At 36.7% G+C, this 13935-nt stretch overlaps 2 protein-coding genes across 2 annotated transcripts in view; one reads left to right on the plus strand and one right to left on the minus strand.

Annotated features, from left to right (window-relative positions):
* The first annotated feature begins 590 nt into the window (after nucleotides 1-590).
* cavin4b (caveolae associated protein 4b) lies at nucleotides 591-3851 on the plus strand. The gene is made up of 2 exons (XM_053494474.1): nucleotides 591-1268; nucleotides 2804-3851. Exons 1-2 carry the CDS (start codon nucleotides 903-905, stop codon nucleotides 3368-3370), a joined length of 933 nt encoding a protein of 310 aa, XP_053350449.1. The 5' UTR covers nucleotides 591-902; the 3' UTR covers nucleotides 3371-3851.
* Nucleotides 3852-3910: 59 nt separating this feature from the next.
* dnah5l (dynein, axonemal, heavy chain 5 like) overlaps nucleotides 3911-13935 on the minus strand; it is an 87194-nt gene continuing 77169 nt past the window's right edge. Inside the window, exons 70-79 of the mRNA XM_053494473.1 lie at nucleotides 11641-11805; nucleotides 10998-11265; nucleotides 9331-9452; nucleotides 8956-9111; nucleotides 8250-8441; nucleotides 7902-8090; nucleotides 5564-5696; nucleotides 5258-5466; nucleotides 4725-4946; nucleotides 3911-4489 (exon numbers count right to left, since the gene is read on the minus strand). Coding sequence (XP_053350448.1) covers nucleotides 4268-4489; nucleotides 4725-4946; nucleotides 5258-5466; nucleotides 5564-5696; nucleotides 7902-8090; nucleotides 8250-8441; nucleotides 8956-9111; nucleotides 9331-9452; nucleotides 10998-11265; nucleotides 11641-11805 — 1878 coding nt within the window. The 3' untranslated portion in view covers nucleotides 3911-4267. The remainder of the gene's footprint in view (nucleotides 4490-4724; nucleotides 4947-5257; nucleotides 5467-5563; nucleotides 5697-7901; nucleotides 8091-8249; nucleotides 8442-8955; nucleotides 9112-9330; nucleotides 9453-10997; nucleotides 11266-11640; nucleotides 11806-13935) is intronic.

The following is a 13935-nucleotide window of genomic DNA, read 5'->3' on the forward strand; positions in this document are numbered from 1 at the left end:
CTCACTCTAAGCCATTTCATCATGTTTAAGACAAAGGAGTGCCTGGGAGGCCAGACATGAAGCAGGCAATCCGAACATTGCTCTGTCATTTTTCATTTTGCAAATATAAATTTTTATTTTACAAAAAAACTTTTTATATAGCATGAAAATTTTTTTATTATATGACTACATACTATATTAGAGTTCAGCTGTTAACAAACATTTGGCCATACAGTGTATGTCATACACAGTATATTATTAATCTAACAATATATATATTTGCTAAGCATACAGTACCTTGTGTACAGTACACACACTTTAAGAGCCACCCCTGACTTTTAGGCTCATTGCTTTTTTGATTCATGCATTCTTAGATTTTAATACCAATTAAAAGAAACAGTTAAGAAAAAGCCATAAGAAGTAGAACAACCCGAGACATTGTTCATTCATTCTGTGTTACTTATATTTTATTGTAATATATCGGGCCCCAGAAAAAGTGAAAAGAGTGACAACATGTCCCGGTCTCTCTTACACGTCTTTAAATGTCAGAGTGTCACCTTACCAGATATAAATATAACTGAATACTTGTGCCACTGGCTCGGTACCCTCCCTGCCTGGCTCTTCTGGGTCTTTCTCACTTGCTATCTGTCTCTCTTTGGCTTAGCGTGGTCTGTTGTCTGCCCTTTGAGCCCCTTGGAGTTCTGTGGGGTGGAGCTTTCCCAGTTTTCTTTCCAATAGTCCAGTTAAACTGTTGCTGGAGGAGTGTGTCTCACCCTAGTGTGTCATCTAGGTTTTCTGAAAGCAAATGAAACACTGCCTTACACTAACCTTGAGGCTAGCGGCAACATTTCTACCTGAGGACCCTTAATCCTGGTCTCTACTCTTCAAGGTAGGAGCTCAGACTTGGTCCAGGTACAGTAGGCATGGCAGAAAAACTGGGACTTGGGGCTGCTATAGATGAGCCCAATGCCTTGAATATTCTTACCCTACTGGAACGTGTGGCTGGGCTCATTGACAATGTACAGGCCTGCCAGCAGCGCATGGAAGAGAGACAGCTGGAGTTGGAGAACACTGTAAAGACCATCCAGGAAGATGTAGTGAAGTTGACCAAGGAGCACACCAGTACCAGTGGTACGGTGGAAAAGCTATTGGAGAAAACCCGAAAAGTTAGCTGCCACATTAAGGATGTCCGGGTCCGTGTGGAAAAGCAAAATGTACGTGTCAAGAAGGTAGAGGAAACGCAGAGTGAGCTGCTCCAAAAAAACAAGTTCCGTGTGGTAATATACCAGGTAAGGAATGTGAAGTCTTACTAATGACCATCTCTGAATTATTCAGTAGGGGTTCCTATTGTAAAAATAGCATGTTGCAGCTGGGAAAGAACATTAAGTAGAGTAACATCATGGAAAATAACCCAAAAAAAAAAAATATATATATATATATATATATATATATATAAATTTCCATTGTCTTTACTAGTTTTTGATTATTCCTTAAATTAATTGAATTCATTTAGTTGTTTACATTTAGATGTTTAAATATAAAATATTTTATATTTAAATATAAAAAAAATAATATATATATATATATATATATATATATATATATATATATATATATATTACCAAAAATGTAACTTATGTACTAATAATGATATTTTAAATATTTATTAAATAATTATACTTAATAAAATTAACTTAATAATAAGTAGATATTTCAGCTACTTAATTACTGCAATTAATTATTAATGATATACTGATAGTATAAATAACATATCATCAATATTGGCAGTGTTTAAGTCATTAATATTCTAGAAATACTCCATAAAATTAAAGGAATATATAATACATACATTTCTGAAGGTAACATGTGATATTCAGGATTATATTTCTCAAACTGGTAACAAACAGATTTACAATAAAGATTACTGTTTAAGTATTATTTCATTATTACGCAGGATTTAATTCTTCCTGCCAAAATATGCAGACTAGTTTTGATATTTCTAAATTCGGTTACACATACCACATTTCACATAAATATATATTTTTCATAATAGTATTAATAGTTTGATTATTGAGAATTATCCTAAAATAATTTCAAACCACGTAAATACAAAAATATAAAATTAGCTTCCACTGTATAATGCATTTCACTACATTTCGTACTGTGTATGTTTGTGTATGTGACAAATAAAATTTGAATTTGAATTTGAATTTAAAATACATGACTTATCTTAGGTTTGCTATACGTATATAAGTAGGCAAGCAAAATTATATTTATTTATGCAATAATTAATAATAGTACCCATTATAAACAACATTTACATTAGTAACACCTGCGAGTTTTATACATCATCTTTTATTGTGCATATTTTAGGAAATTTTTAGCTGACATTTTCGCAAATCCCAGACAAAGATAAAATGAGTAATCGTTGTTTTGTAATAAATTTTTAAAAAAAAATATAATCTGTGGTCTTAGGCAGTGCTACATGCAGGCAACAGCTGACATACTTGTGCAGGGTTATTCTGAGAGGTTAGTCTGTGAAGACATGTCCTAATATAGTGCTATCAGCTGTGAGTCATTCTAGGTTGCTGCACTGAGCCCATCCGTAATTACTGATCAGCGCTGGGCTAGTCTAATATCAAGCATAATTTATTAGCTTCTTTAAAAAATGTTAACACTTTTGATTAATTAGAGAAAATGAGATGTTTGAAATTGGTGCAAGCCTAAAAAAAACATAAAAAAACTAAATGTATTGGACACATTCTATATTTTAATAAAGTGACAATTTAAGTTACACTAAAATAAATACGCTAACTTTCCCCAGGGTGATTCTGAGGTCCCAGCAGTAGCAGGCAAAAAGGAAACTCCAAAAGGAGCAGCAGGTGGTGGGGAATCTGTGGACCCAACTGAACCCGAGATCGTATATCCTGACTCAGATGAGGAATACATGGTTGTTGAAGAAGCTGACTCCACAGCAGCCAAGTTGAAGAAGACTGGCCTGAAGCGCATCGAGAGTCTGAAGAATACCTTTTCCCGTGAGAACATGACCAAGACCAAGGAGAATCTGGGAACCAAGGTTAACAAACTAGGTGAGCGCATTGTTCCAGCTGAGCGCCGTGAGAAGATCCGCCAGTCAGGTGAACGCCTGAAGGAAACCATAACCAAGAACGTCCCAGCAAAGTTAAACCTGAAAAAGGAGAGGACTGTGGCTGAGGGTCAGGAAGGGGCTGAGGGTACGACAGAGGTTGTGGCGCCCATTCCACCACCCAAGGGGCGCAAACCCACTCCACATGTAGCTTACACAGAGCCCACACCAAAGAAGGAAGGAGCAGAAGCAGGCAAAGGAGCTGAGCCAGAAGTGCCAATGTATGACATGAAGGAGCTTTCATAAATGACAAGTCAGTGGAATTGGAGAAATATCTGGAGGTTTGAGTCATGTTTAAGAAATTTACAGTTCCTGATCGGAAGGCTATTGATGGACACAAGTCTAGCACCCGGTGGTCAAAACTCGGGCCAGTCACACAGACCTAGCAGGCCTCGTGCCAAAATATTATGGCTGGTTGGTAACCTTGAAGGAATGAATAAGGGAAGTCACTTGACATAAATATCGTTTTTAGCTATTTTTACACTCTCTCTCTCACTTGGATTAATAATGGATGTTTAATGATTTAGCAGGAATAAAGTCAGAACAAATGTGAGTGAGATTATTCCTAACCCACTCTAGTGTTTAAATATTAGATTATAAAATGTTATTTAAGATTTTGCATGCAGCATTATGTATGTGTTATTTATGTGTAATGTGCTACAGCATTGTACTTTTATTAACCTTGATGATCTCATCTAGCAATTTGAAATAAACAAAGTCAAATCAATCCAGTGGTTTCTAAGAACTCTTATAAATAAATAAATAAATAAATAAAAAGTAATACAGATGTAGACTGGGGGGAAATATTTTATTTTTGTTGTGTTATGCCAAGGATGAATTTTAAACTAAATATATCTAAACAAAGAAACAAACAAAAGTGCAAACAAGTTGATTAAAATAGACTTAAATTTAAAAATTAATAAAAAAAAAAAGAATTGGTCAAATAACAAATAGCAACACAAAACAACCTAAATTTCAAGTGGAACAACATGTATAGCACATAATTCTACAAAACAGTGTAGTATTGGATTTTACTTCAGAACACATTATGTATGTTAAAGCTTTTCTACCAAAAGAAAAAACATTTAAGTGTTTTGGCCCAAAAGTGAAAAAAGGAAGAAAAAAAAATAAAAGATTAACAGATTATTTGCAGTCACAAAGTAAGGCCACACCCCTTAGTGTCCAGTGGTCTGGGTTCTGTATGCTTTGGAGAAACACATTGAATATGAAGTTGAGGTCAGTGCGCTTGGGCTTCCTATAAACTGGACAGGTGTACAAGCTGGTGCCTTGAGGTCGCTTGATTTCCGCCATATTGACATTGCTGACGGCGTAGACATGCACCACTGGCATAGGGGTAAAGAGAACCTGCCACCCAATAAAAAAAAAAATAGAAAGTCTCATACAGGAAACTTAATTTTTTTTTTTTTTTACAAATACTGAAAAACGATCACTATTTAACACGTCCCAACTGGAATAATGTGATTTCAATCCAGCAGAGGTTAGACAGCTCCATACAGAAAAAAAATTTGGTTAATCACTTTTACAGTATGTGCTGCTGCGTTCGCACCAGAGATTCCGCACTAAATTGTTCAAAGCATACCTTAGGAGATGATTCTGCCAGCCTGCTGTTCCGTTTGTCCCACCCTGCACCATCCAGGAAGAGTCCATATATATAGACCCCTCCTGTATCTCCCGGGGGTGGACCCGTCACATCCTCCCTCATCAGTCTTGTTACGTTATTGAGCAGCACAACAGTGTCCAGGGCCCAACCTTTAGCCAGGTTTGCACGGGTTGTCTCTTGCCGCATAGCTGTTAAGAAGCCCTTATATGAAATAAAGGATCTGAATCACTCAGTTGTACAATAAATTGAAACAACGATACATGCAATATGAAATGTGTTTATTCTACTCTAAGGAAAAGCTTACCCTGTTGTTTGTGAGTAATCGTTACTAGAAGTAGTTACTAAATTCAGATTTTAGTATTCAGTTATCATGATCTGGATAATCATTGGTAATTTTAATAAGGTTCAATTAAAGCTATCCCTTATAGCAAAGCTGTAGCTACAGTATACAGTATGTCCTCACCCAATGGAAAATATAAATTGATTATTAAAAATTATTTATTAACCTATACCTGGGGATTGAAAAATCCTGTTAGCCAAAACTGATGGGGACGGCTTCCAAATGTCCAGCTATGAAATTGCTGGTTTCGTTCAAGAAGCTCAGTATACCAGAAACCAAGCGTGGCTGATTCCCACGAAATTCTCTGCCACAGCTTTGGAACACGAGCATCATACATGCTGTCTAGAGCATCTTGAAGATCTTCAGACATGACTATTGTGCCTTTTATTCACAGAAAGCAAATAACCGCTCAAAACATAAGTATAAAGCCATATTGAATTTAGATGTCATTTATAAATGTAAAATTTGATTGACTCACCATCAATAGCATATTTAAGGTCGGTGAGAGTGCTACGCACACAGCCTATGATGTGCTGCATTCTGTCTATCTCCTGACGCAAAAATATGGTCATCGGTTGGAACAGTCCCATTTTCTGCAAATGTTTCCTCACCTGCATGTGAAAATATAAAACCAGCTATGGGTTTTTATTTTACTTCATGCACACTAATCCCTGGATTTTTGCACGTCGGTGTTCAGGGTGGGTTAGGATTAGGTTTAGGCAGAGCATTATCCATGTAAAAATTCATGATGTAGATAATTCAGTCATAACTAACTATACCTAACATTTTGTGTGTGTGTGTGTGTGTGTGTGTGTGTGTGTGTGTGTGTGTGTGTATGTGTGTGTGTGTACAGAATTAATCAAATATATTTTATTGCTGATACTGTAATCTGTTTTAAATAACCAGTGAGGCATACTGCTAAAATGATCAAAAAGACAAATAAAGACAAACAGACACACAGTAACATTATGACTTACAGCATATTTTTTTACTGAATGTAACATTGACATTAAGTAAAGCATGAGTGTAAAATAAATACATTCATAAATGAATGAAACAATAATAAAATACTTAAAAAAATAAAAAGCTGTGTTATTTTATGTACAGTAATGGCTTTTCAGCCTGTAAGTTGACACAACTGAAAGTCAAAGTGTGTCCTGACACAGTGAGGACAATTATCTTTTAAATATGTCATATGATGGTTTCATTAGTGATGTCAGCACTGTAATTTGCATCGTTCAGGGTAGTTCCTGCAAAGGCACTTTTGTGCATAACATAATATACATACAGTAGACACACGTAATGCAATATTATGGTGTTGCATTAGGGGGACTCTTACTTTTATACTTTAAATAATACTTAAGTAAATTATTTGACTACTTCTTCCACCACCGGTATATAGGCATCGCTTCTTCCACACACACCACCAGTATGTGGGCACGGTATTTCCGCCTATATTCATTGGACTCTAATATGTTAATGCCAATATGGCATGTAAGAGTAGTCAAACACTGTAATGCATGGCAACGTCCGCATAATCTTGATGGGATTTAAATGTTTGCGCCAAATCTAAAAACGATGAAAAACTGTAAGCAATTAGGGCAGTATGTTTTCTCATAAAGGGGGAAAATGCTGACACGGCCAATCCAATTGTAAATCGCTCACAAATCAGCAAATGTATAAAAGGAGACCCTGTGTACATTTCATTCCATCTGAATAGAGCTATCTTCTCCGTTTGCTATTCCATGGGGTCTATTTTATCCTTTATGCAGGAACTGTGGACAAGCAAAATAAATTCAATGAATAGCTTTTTTAAAATTATTATTATTATTTACTTGTAATAAAGGTTTACTTTCACTAGATGGTGATAGTATACATCAAATTATTTAGCTTTTTATTGATTCAGGTGGGAAGTTCACATGCATAAATCTCCTGTAAAGTGTCCTGCAGGGAGGACTGGATCAAATCACCAGCTACAAATCTCCCCTACATTAATAAGACATTACAGGAAGAGACACATTAGGGGCAAACCGTATATGTGTGAAATATTTTTAAACCCACTGTTTGTATAAACACGGTTATAAATCACCTTTTATGTTTGGAAAACTAAACAAAAAAAAAATCACCTACGTATTTCAGCTTTATTATTCTTTTTATACTCTGCACACACACACACCCACGTAAAAAAACAATTTGGATTTAAGTAAGAAAATCCTTAAGAGACTTTGATTGAATAATTACTGCAGTGATGTGTTTCAGCAGTCAACAAATCTTTTAACTCTAACTGATACAGAGAGTAGTTTCTCATCTCGTAAGGAACTATGTGGGTATCCCACAATCATGGAAAACATGTTAGTGTGTCTCAGGGGGTCAAATTATAGGCAGCGAAAGGTGGTTTTACAAAGTATTGACTTAAGGGGGCTGGATAGAAATGCACGCCACACTTTTCAGATAATTATTCGTAAAAAAACAAAAGAAAACCATTTCTTCTACGATATTTTATTTTTTGTGATGCACTGCCATCAGCCCATCACTCTGCCTAGGGCTTACGCTGTAGGTATAATAGACAAACCAATGGGCTGCTGTGCCTGCATGATGGGTCAGTCCATGTGTGGTTAATTAAATAAATAAATAAATTAATTTAAATACTGTATCAGCCTCGAAGTGCGTCTGCCCACCAGGAAAATGCCCAATATGCCAGATTACCAATCCAGCCCTTGCAATACCTGTTATTTTCTCCTGCTTTTTATACATGGTGGCATATATAGATACTTAACAATGAGCCATAAGCAGTACATGTACAGCGCGAGACACACCTCATAAGGAACATAGTCAGCAGGAAGCTTCTCTAGCATTTCACTGGCGAGTCGCAGAACTGTGCTCTCCCGTGTCTCATCTCCCCCACCACTGCTGTCTTTAGGCTGGATGCTGATAATAGTGTTGAGAATTTCAGTGGCCATATTTGTCTGGCAGGTGATTTCAGCATTTGAATGGAGGCCGAAAACCTAATAAATACAAAAAAAAAAAATTAAAGGTTTAGCTTTCGCTAGGTTCGCCATGTGTCATTGGTTACTAAATACTCTGCAGATATGAAGAAACTTTTACCTTTAATCTTTATTAACACACATTCTAAACATTTCACAATAAATATGACTGTTTCCTACCTCCGGTGTGTCGACCAGGGGCAGAGTATCAATATGGGCATGGTATTCCTGCAGCATCTTAACCTTTGGTATAGTATAGCCTTTATAGAAACAAAACTTGTCTTCGAAGGTGCTCTCACTGAACCAAATACGCGTAAAAGTGTTGAGAAGTCGTTTGTCCATATCATCAGTGACCCGTCCCCCATACTGAACCTAAAGAAGTTAATAGATTAATGAAACAAACATTTTTCATCTAACATGGCTAAATAGAATTAGTTTTAAAAGCTTTTTGCAGTTTCCCTTTTGAATATCTTTGTGAATATTTCTTTATGTTTTAGGATCCCTTTCTTTCCTTCGTTCTTGTTTCCTTCCTTCCCTTCTTCCTTCCACCATTCATTCCTTCTGTCTTTCCTTCCTTCAGTCTTTTATTCTATTCTTCCTTCTTTCTTACCTTCCTTGTTATAAAGATAAATAGTTGATTTGCCCGTGCCCTTTGCTTTATATTTGGGGTGTTGCTTTACTGATATTTCAGACTAATTATGGCTTGTTTAAATTTCCTATTCAGGAAAACAACACGTTCCAATTTGAAAGGGAAAATGTCTGCACTATTTAATATTAACTCATATACTTTTACTTTGGTAAAAAAAACCTTAGATAGGCCAAATGTTTATACACTATATACAGTATATACATGTATGCATGAATAAAAACAAAACATACTACACACCTCTCCAAGCATGTAGCGCAGACAGTTCCAGTTCACACCAAGCTTGGCATCCACCACATCCAAGTGGTTTTGCACAAACTGCACACTTGATGTGAAATCTGCCTGGTTGAACTCATAGGGGATATTCCAGCCAAGTGGACCAAACTTACGCCTCTCCTTTTAGGCATAAATAAAATGTATACAGACATCAGAAAAAAGAATGTACAACTTAGTTACTAGGATTCCGTCTTTCTGTCTATTCACTATTTTTAAAAGCAATGCATGCAGTGTATTACTAATAAAGTGGACGCTGAGTGTAGTTACCAAACTTGAACTGATGCTGTAGGAGTTTGGGAACTGACATTTTAAAATGACGAGTTATACAAACAGTCTGACCTGTACAGTGGTGTGCAGAAAGGCTACGGCATAGAGTAAAGGTTTCCACTGTGGCATGTTGGTTATCTCTAGCTGTTCCTGAGCAATACTGCTGTAGGTCCTCCTTAAACCAGCTTTCACGCCTTCATGACAAAAGAATTAAAGGCAGGTAAAACCTTAAACACAATGCAAATTTTATAAAATGGCATATTGTTTCTAACAGAGTAAGGATGTACAGTATGCATGTACAGATAGAGCCACTGTAATTGTTTAGCTGGTGAGTTACAGGAACCACCCTGATCTCTGTGACTGGTGCCATCCCAGAACCCTGCTTTAAACACAGTACCCATTACAATGCAGTGCACATTAAAATATCACCAGATTTTGCACTGGCCATGGTTTAATAGAACCTGGACCAAAAATAAGCCTTCAACTTTATATAATGTGTGAATACATATACTTATTGTAAAGTGACCTTGAGCTCCGGAAAGACGCTATATAAATAAAAATTATTATTATTACTATTATTACATATGGAGTGTGAAACAAGACTGCCCAATTAAGTGTAGCACTTTATCTAATCACAATTAACACAACTCTTTTACACAAGTTACACAAGTTAAAAAAATCTACCATAAATTCAAAGCATCACCACATATGTAGATGATATGACCTCATTAAAAATCAGCTATTATCTTGACCTGTATATTTATTACCAATTTTCTCATGAAATGTCAATAAAATAGGTCTTTAATATGCATGTGCATCACATTAATTCATTAAACAACCTGAATGTGGAAAAGCAGTAATCGATACAGCTCTGGATTTTGGTATGTCACACCCCATATATTCCCATATAGCTTTGTGATAAGTATGCATGAGTAATGTACTGAAATATGGTGTTCACAAACGCCAAAGCGTTTTTGGTTAAAGCTTTGAAATGGTGTCAAAAGGTATTTATGCTGCTTTTTATCTTAGCCCACCACAGCCAGCAGTGTAGGATAGGCCTGTAGGGTTGTGTGCAATATGACAACATGACATTGTACAACTTATTAATAAATGACATTATCATTATCATCACTCTTGGGGTTGAAGAAGTGTGGCTCCATACAGCATATGTGAACAGTGTATTCCTGCAGTGACATGAACTCGGAAGAAAGAAGAGAGGATGCATAGTCAGGCATAACTCTGTTTAAAAAAAGTCATGCAGGATAGATGAAACTTAATAGTGTCATATATTTGTATTTATTATAGGCCATGAATGACACTCCATAGTTTACAATACCCAAAACATAGTGATGTATTGTGGTTAGATTAAATTATCAGACAATTCTGCTGGATGTAACACTGCTTCTTGTTTGAAGCAGGAAATTAGGTTTAAATCCATTAAATTAGAATTGTCTGTAAAGGGACATACTCTACCCTGTGTGTGCAAATCTTAAATTACACATAAGGCATTTGGCAGGTGCCGTTATCCCCAATGACTTATACTTTTATTATACATCTAAGTAATTGGGGGTTTATAGACCTTGCCTGAGGTCCCAACAGTGGCAGCTGGGTGGTAATGAGATTTGAACCTGACACCTTTTGATCAGTATTCCAATGAGTAGTCCAATATCTTACCCACTGAGCTACCCCTGCCCTTACGTACATTTAAAACTATTAGAAAATCCTAAAACATCACATACCTTGTGGAGGCTCATTAGTGAATTTGATTGATGACTGAAGGAAATTGATGGGAAATTTTGGGTGTACGTCTGTAGTAACCCAAACTTTGAAATTGTCATGGACAGTCTCTGTAGTAGTGAGGGACTCTAAAAGTTCATCCAGAAAGTCCAGACCAAGATGACAATTCTGCAGCAGTAACCAACCACCTTCTGACATGCTTTGGGTCAGCAGCCTTCGTGCATGGACCTCCTGTCCTTGTCCCATGGAAATAGTTTGACAGAGGACACCCTAAAAAAAGTTGCTTTGTAAATGAGAAGTTAAGTATAGTTAAGTCCAGCAGGACTTAGCATCTGAACACAGCGCCAAAATAACAACTAATGGGTTTGCTGACCATGTTTCATACTGTACTTGACCTGAATACTGTCAAGAGGAAGATGACAAACACCTTAGTACAGACGAGGTGAAGGCTGTTATCAAAGCAACATAGTCTTCAATAATGTTTCATCAGTGCAACAGGCTGTTAGTTGTGGGACAGCCACAACGGGTAGCCAAACAGGCCTTTATGAGAAGAATATTTGTGCTAAAATACTAATAAGGTTTTATCTGTATTTGACTACAGTTTCAAAATGCATGCAATCTTTAATCCGCTTCAAGGTGACATACCTTTGTTTTTGCCAACCTCTGTATATTCTCAGTGGGATCTGAACCCATAGAGAGAAGGCAGACGATTGGCGTCCTCTTGTCATTCTCTGTATACATCGCATCCATGTCCAGTATCACACCCTCTGCGTATTTGTGTCCTATTGATTCTGTGACATACCTTCGTGCCTGCCACAAATGTATAGGTCTGTGTCAGGATTTTAACAAACATCATTTAACAAAGTAAAGCACACTGCCTGGCCGAAAACAACAGTCACACACTCTAAGATTTCATTCATTCACTTTCAGCTTAGATTACAGCACACAATGTAATGGCCAGGTCATGTGTGAAAATGAGTCCTCATGCTTCCAAAAACACTTTTTCACAATCGGACTCCTTGAATATGCTAGTGGCATTATGAAAAGAAAATTCATCTGATTGATAACCTGGCAGTTCAGTATCTTCAGGTCATCATCTGACTTCATGTAGTTGCTACATAACGTTTCAGAGGATTGACCTGGAAACTCAAAATGGAAATCCTCTTATACTCAAGAGTCTGACATACCAAATGGCCATAATAGAGAACTAGATGGATGTTTGTGCTGTCTCAACTTGTGGGACTAGTACATGGGTCAGCTGAGATACTTACTGTATCGCTAGGAGGCATGCAACCCTGGGGAATTTGGGGGAATTCACAGAGGGGAAGATGAGGGGAAGACAACAGTTTCTCTTACTCTGGTGTGAGTCTGTCTTAGAGGCGTATAAGTTGATGGCCAGTAAGTCAGCAGGTGTGAGTGAGCACCAGGATGAGGCTGACAGGGGAAACACCTCACACATTTTGGGAACGGTACACTATTGATGGGGTGCAAACCAGTGGCAGGGCACAAGCACACCAGAATTATTGTTAATTATTACAATTGTGTTTGTTATACCATATATACAAGGATTAGCTTTAGATATATCATTATACAAAGTTTGACTTGATTTAAAACATGTCTTGTCTTATTTACTCTCTTGAGACAAAAGTGCATACTTGGATGTGCAAAAAACAGTAACAAATAAGTAAAGAAAGATATGTGTTCAGGGAATTATGGGCCATTTACTACTGTTTACAAGTTTTTACAAGTTTATATGTTTGGAAAGTAAATTCATAATTCTTTTTTTTTTTTTTTCCATTCCAGTTTACCATAAAACCTTGACTTCAAAATCAATGCACAAACCGTACCGTGACAGTGTGTATGTCAAGTACTTTTGCAGTAACGGTGACGAGCCTTGGTCTGGACATCCCTGTATAAGGGTATTCTGTGCAGTAATAGCAGTGCCCAAAAATAGTATGCTGTGCAAATGATGGAGACTAAACAGGTGTGTCTGGCACACCGTCATTATGTGGTATGTTAACCTCTGCTCAGAGTTATAGGGGAATTATTCACATATATTTTTATGATTACTCAGAGCTCCAAATATGAGACGCTATTATGAGCCAGATGGCTTTAATTATACTAAGCATTCTCATGTTATGTGAAGTGTGTGAGGGGCTTTCCTTAGGACAGTAAAAGAGCAATGGACTGACAGAATCTCACAGGGGGTGGGACTTTAAAGCTCAGTGGCTGATCAGCTGTTCAAGTTCATTTCAGGGACGCTTTTTATAGCAGTAGCCACATGATACATATAGGGAACATTTTAGACTCTGATAGTTTAGGAATGATTAGATTAAATGTTTACTTTACATTTTTTTAAATAAATTTGCTGTGTCCCCACCAACATGAAAAATGTCAATTGTTGGCTTTTATTATTTATTTATTTATTAATTAATATCATATACAATGTGTTACAAAGCTTTGTACAAGTTTCTCACTTGCATTCTAGAATGTTAGTCTAGCTCTGTCTTCTTAATCATTTTGCCAATTTGCCATTTGACTAGTTTTTGACTCAAATAGAATAAATGAAAATGTAAACACTCTGCTTGACTCCAGTCAAGTCAAACCCACTAATATTTCATTAAACTGCCTTTAGATTTGATTGCAGTGTGTATTCGCCATGGTATGCTTTCACCAACCCTATGCAAAGTTCCAACATTTGGTTCTGTCCAGAGTTGCATATACACAGTGGGTGAAAGGTAAAAAGACATTAAAAATTAGTAATAAAGTCCATATTTCTAATACAGTACAAATTTATTAACTCTTATTGTACGTGTACTTTATTACATAAGAAAATTGAAGCAAATCTCAAAATTTTCACATAGGCACCAGTGGCGTCAACCAGTTTCCTCAATCGGCTGGGGATGGAATGCATGGTCTTGTGAAGGAAGTCGTCTGGGA

Source organism: Clarias gariepinus, chromosome 4, assembly GCF_024256425.1.
Source record: "Clarias gariepinus isolate MV-2021 ecotype Netherlands chromosome 4, CGAR_prim_01v2, whole genome shotgun sequence".
In the NCBI taxonomy this organism is placed as follows: Eukaryota; Metazoa; Chordata; class Actinopteri; order Siluriformes; family Clariidae; genus Clarias; species Clarias gariepinus.

What these genes read in the sequence shown, in the direction of transcription:
- cavin4b (XM_053494474.1), top strand. Translation starts at nt 903, where the DNA reads ATGGCAGAAAAACTGGGACTTGGGGCTGCTATAGATGAGCCCAATGCC. An exon ending in TCCGTGTGGTAATATACCAG is followed by an intron (nt 1,269 to 2,803) that starts GTAAGGAATGTG and finishes AACTTTCCCCAG; the next exon opens with GGTGATTCTGAGGTCCCAGC.